We start from the raw sequence: 4583 nt of genomic DNA on the forward strand, positions 1-4583 counted from the left end.
CTCCCGGAAGCAGCCCCCACGTCCGACACTGTGGTGCGACCAAAGTGTTGAAGCAATGTTCAAGCTGCGGTACAAGTCTGCTTTGGCTAGCCGATTTGACTCCAAGAACAACTACGGCAAGCGAGTAGCGTACGTCATGCTGGCGACCGAACTTAGCGTCGTCATGCAGCGCGAATTTACAGCCAAGCAAGTGCAAGACAAGGTGCGTTCGACATGACCATTTATTAGGTTTATCATGTGATTGTTTTAGCTGGCCAACATGAAGACAGAATGGTCTCTCTCCAAGCCAACGTTGCCTGCTCCGACTGGGAACTCTCCCCGGGCCCTTCTGCCCCTGCATTACGACGTAATGCTTGATTATTGGGGGGAAAAGGCTGGCTTCCGAAGGGAGTCGCTTATCAGCACTGATGATACCAGTGATGAAGAAATTTCAACGGACAAAAATGGGTATTATTAATACGACAGATTTATTTGCATTTTGGGTAGTTTAATCTGCGTCTATTTCTCCTGTATACAACAATCCCGACAATGCCCCTCTCGGCGATGACGAAAGGTATGCTGGCGAGGAGGCTGAGCAGCCAGAGCAAAAAAAATAAAGACGAATGGGAAATCAAAAAAGACCAAGTCACCATCAGAGTCCCTGGAAGCTGGATTTACTGCCATCAAGGAGGTATTAATGTTTTTGGGGTCTGCGATGGCTCAACAAACACCATCCCATCAACAAACACCTTCCCATCAAGTCGTGGCAGCTGCGCCAACTCCTGCCACCCAGACGAGCTCTGTGGCTACTCTCGACGACGTTTTGAGTGCCATAAAGGCTCAATCAGACACCATGTCCCAGCTCCTGTCGCACCTCATTGCCAAAAAGGATTAATAAATGTAAATCATTTGCAATGTCCATTATTGATAAACAAATTTAGCCATGGTACTAAGCTTGGCAAGGGCGCTATTCCGATATTCCGAGTTTGTTTCTACGTCAGCAATATCGAGCGGTTGAACGTGGTCGTTTCGATCGCGGCGATGGCACGGAGTGTTGAAGAGGCCATCGTTGAATTGCAGAAGCATGTTGTGCAGGACGAAGCAAGCAGTGACGATGGACACGGTGCGGGCGAGTGACTTCTCGTTCATGACAGTCTTCAATGTTCGGAAACGTTCCTTGAGTCTGCCGAATGCACACTCCACAGACATTCTGCTGCTCGAGTGCTTGAAATTGAAACACTTTTGTAATTTAGACAGCCTACCGCCTTCTTCATGGGGCAAATACGGAGTAATCAACCACGGCAGCAATGTATACCCAGCATCGCCGATGATGAAACAACCCATTGGAATTTTGCGACGAATTGTTCTCCCAAATTTTGAGGTTTTCCAATTTTTTTTGTCCGAGTATGATCCAGGTCAAATATCCACGGATATAAATCGCAGGTCCGCATCCACGACAGCTTGGACGTTTAGCGACGGGTCACCGTTCCGATTATAGAATCCATCGTAGTCGGCAGGGCGTTGAATATCGATGAGAGTGCCGTCGACTGCGCCAACGATCCCAGGAATTTGCTGCTTCTTGAAAAAACCCAACTCCACCTGGGCCCATGCATCCAATGTGCTCGGTAAATTGATCCATGTGCTTGCACGGTTAGTCAAGATGTCAACCATGTGATGTACAACACAAATGCACCGCGACTTGGACATGCCAAACACACCACCGGCCTCACGTAACCCACAATCGGACCCCAGAACGAACTACAGGACAGCCACCTTCTTCTCCATGGAGTGCACGGACTTGCGTGGTGTCGTGGGAGCCTGGACGGAACGGAACCAAGCCACAATTTCAACAAACGTTGCTTGATTGCATCGGAGGTTCAAAAGGAACCATTGCTCGTACTGTCGGTCCCCCAGCATTGCATCGAAGTCGATGCTGGAGACGGTTAGGACATTGTACTTGGCTGATCGTGTGAATGCAGCGATTCCCACACAAACGGCAGATATGTGCTTGCCACGGCAATCACAATGACATCTTTGGCCTTCATGAGACCTGGACACGAACGTTCGCAGACCACAATGCTTTGACCATCCGAATATTTGTTATCCGTAGAGACATGAACACCCTCGGACATGAAGCATTTTATTCGCAGACCAGGCCCTTAGGTTTTATCCCACAACTTCATTCAATTTCATCCCATGTCATCCCAATGTCATCCACGCTGTGATTCAACAATTATATTATATTACCTATCGTATCCAGGGATGGTATTAATATTAAATGCTGTCCCGTAAGTCTTAAATATTGCAATTATTCAGGCCCAAAACGCCATTTTGGGGCCGAATTCAACAAATCTGATCAAAATTGAAACATGTCTTGCTGGAAGAGGTTTAACCCAAATCAAATAATTCCACGTGGCATTTACTCGTTGAAGAGGTCCAAAACGCCATATTACAAAATGGACCTTTTACCTCCATTTTGAAAATGGCATTTTGGGTTAATCCCATTTTCCGAGAAAATGGAATAAAAATGTTACCAGACGCACCCTTAGATAATCCATACCGTCATTTAGGATGTCACGTTTCGTTACAGAATGTAATTATAGGGAGGTCATTTATGCAACTCCCTCACTTTTGCACATTTGAAAAGTGCAAATCGAAGTTATATCTGCTATTCTCGGGACCAAATTGCACAATCCACTGGTCATCATGAACAACTTTTGATATTACAAATGACACATTGCGCCGAAGTTCTACCGTGCAGCAATGTACGTATGGTGTCACATCGTAGAAAACCACGCCATCTTCTTGTTCCATCGCGTAGTACATGCAGGTAGCATGTACTACGCGATGGAAAAACAGCCAAGGTGTTTTGGTCCCTTTGGTCACTTCAGCATCACATGTGATTATTATTGCTCAGAGTTATTTGGCATTTATAAAACCCCAGTGAATTAGCTAAAATACCACAACCCCGAAACCCCGAAACCTCTTCCAAAATATTATATAGTGGCGGTAGAGGCCGCCGGTCGGGCATCGCCATGATCCATCGCGTTTTCGTCGACAATCGTAACTTGGACATCAACACCATCCACGGCCCTTTCACTTCCACTTCCATCAGTGCAATCGGTCGTAGTTGCCAGGGTCTCCACGGTCGGCGCGTATTAAAGTTGTGTCTCTCGAAAGACACATAGCACGGCTGGCGCAGTGTCAAAGGGGAGTGTATTAGTAGGTATTAACTACTAGTACTAATATTGCCCGAAGGCTCATCCCAATTCCTAAATGCCAAAGCAAGATTTGCAGTGGATATCGGAGCACTATGGTTTGCTGGTTTTCAATAGATAGGGGGTGGTACAAGTGGCATGGTACCGTTCTCAATAAATAGGCGCCGAAGGTGGTGGCCAAGGGAGCACCTAGGTGGAGGGAGGCGATGGTAGGAGGTGCAGGCAGTGAGGGTACTTCACCCACAGCACACGGTAGTTGGGGTGGCCGCGAAGTGAATACAATACTTGGAGCACAGTGGTGCGAAGGGGGCAGTGGGGAAGTTGGAGCCGGAGCCACCGGCGAACGGACGTCATCCAGCCAATGAACGTGAGCTGGTGCCATGCATCCGGTGGTAGTGGGGGTTGGTCTTCATACTGGATCAAGTTGTGTTGGGTCCAGATGAGGTGGAGGATCGTGGCCACGAGGTGTGTCCACAGTAGTTGTATTGCGTCCTTACGTGGGACACTGCAGGGGTTGACAGCGAAACTGTCAACGTCGAAGATTGACTCGCACGAAAATGTGACACCAAAGCGCCGCCAGGCGGATGCATGAAATAGCCAAACTGGGTGCACCCGGTGGCACGAGTGGAAAGTGTGTGACTGAGTCTCAATGATGCCACACCCGTACGTACAGTAGATGGCATCGGGGCGGGTAGTTTGCAAGTAGAAGAAGCGGCTGTTAACTGGCAGCATGTGGAACAACAGGCGTAGCCAGACATCACTTTGGATGGGCGGCGGCAGGCGAAAAGTCTGTCGAACACGCTGGACGTAGCTGCGCAGCGATGAGGGGTTGTCGCGGGCTAGTGTAGACATTGGGTGTGGAACTGGCTCGTCGGGAGCGTGGAATGACATGAGTACGATTGACAGGGGGGGTGCCACGGAATGAAAGCTGGACGTGGTCGTAGACACGCGAGAGATGAGTATAAATCATCCCTGAGCGATGTACAGGCGCCCATCGCATGGTCCCATTTGGTGCAATTTCGATTGGGGCGTGTGGGTTCTCATTTGACATCCTCGTCACGAACTCAGTTCGAGACGGCCATACTCCGTGGACATCGAGCATATCCCCGAGACTACGGATGCCACTGCAAGCCCCGTGTAGACACCAGCGACGAGTGGGGGGCGAATTAATGATGTTAGCAGCACACTTGCCATCGCCAATAGAGAAGGGGTGAACGTGGTTAGCCATACTGGTAACTGCATGGTAGCCGCTAAGGTAGGGGGCAGTGGTATTCGGAGGGCCACGGGGACGGCTGCCCACTGTGACCACACATTTACCCACAGTGGGTGTAGGTCCCAAAGCATTAGCCACTTCGAGCGGTGATGGGAGTGGTAGAAAAGGAAGTC

General features: G+C 49.2%; 3 protein-coding genes across 3 annotated transcripts; 1 reads left to right on the top strand and 2 right to left on the bottom strand.

The window, feature by feature from the left end:
• Window positions 1-55: 55 nt before the first annotated feature.
• Window positions 56-874, top strand: H257_14540 (hypothetical protein; the record flags this gene model as incomplete). The annotated part of the gene is made up of 3 exons (XM_009842389.1): window positions 56-202; window positions 251-416; window positions 636-874. The coding sequence occupies 3 exons, from the start codon at window positions 56-58 to the stop codon at window positions 872-874; spliced, it is 552 nt and encodes a 183-aa protein (XP_009840691.1).
• Window positions 875-1395: 521 nt separating this feature from the next.
• Window positions 1396-1896, bottom strand: H257_14541 (hypothetical protein; the record flags this gene model as incomplete). Its single annotated transcript, XM_009842390.1, has 2 exons — window positions 1396-1704; window positions 1753-1896. The coding sequence occupies 2 exons, from the start codon at window positions 1894-1896 to the stop codon at window positions 1396-1398; spliced, it is 453 nt and encodes a 150-aa protein (XP_009840692.1).
• A 1490-nt stretch (window positions 1897-3386) lies between these two features.
• H257_14542 (hypothetical protein) lies at window positions 3387-4088 on the bottom strand (the record flags this gene model as incomplete). Its single annotated transcript, XM_009842391.1, has 1 exon — window positions 3387-4088. One exon carries the CDS (start codon window positions 4086-4088, stop codon window positions 3387-3389), a length of 702 nt encoding a protein of 233 aa, XP_009840693.1.
• Window positions 4089-4583: the final 495 nt, after the last annotated feature.

This window comes from Aphanomyces astaci, assembly GCF_000520075.1.
Source record: "Aphanomyces astaci strain APO3 unplaced genomic scaffold supercont1.58, whole genome shotgun sequence".
NCBI classification, from domain to species: Eukaryota; Oomycota; class Saprolegniomycetes; order Saprolegniales; family Verrucalvaceae; genus Aphanomyces; species Aphanomyces astaci.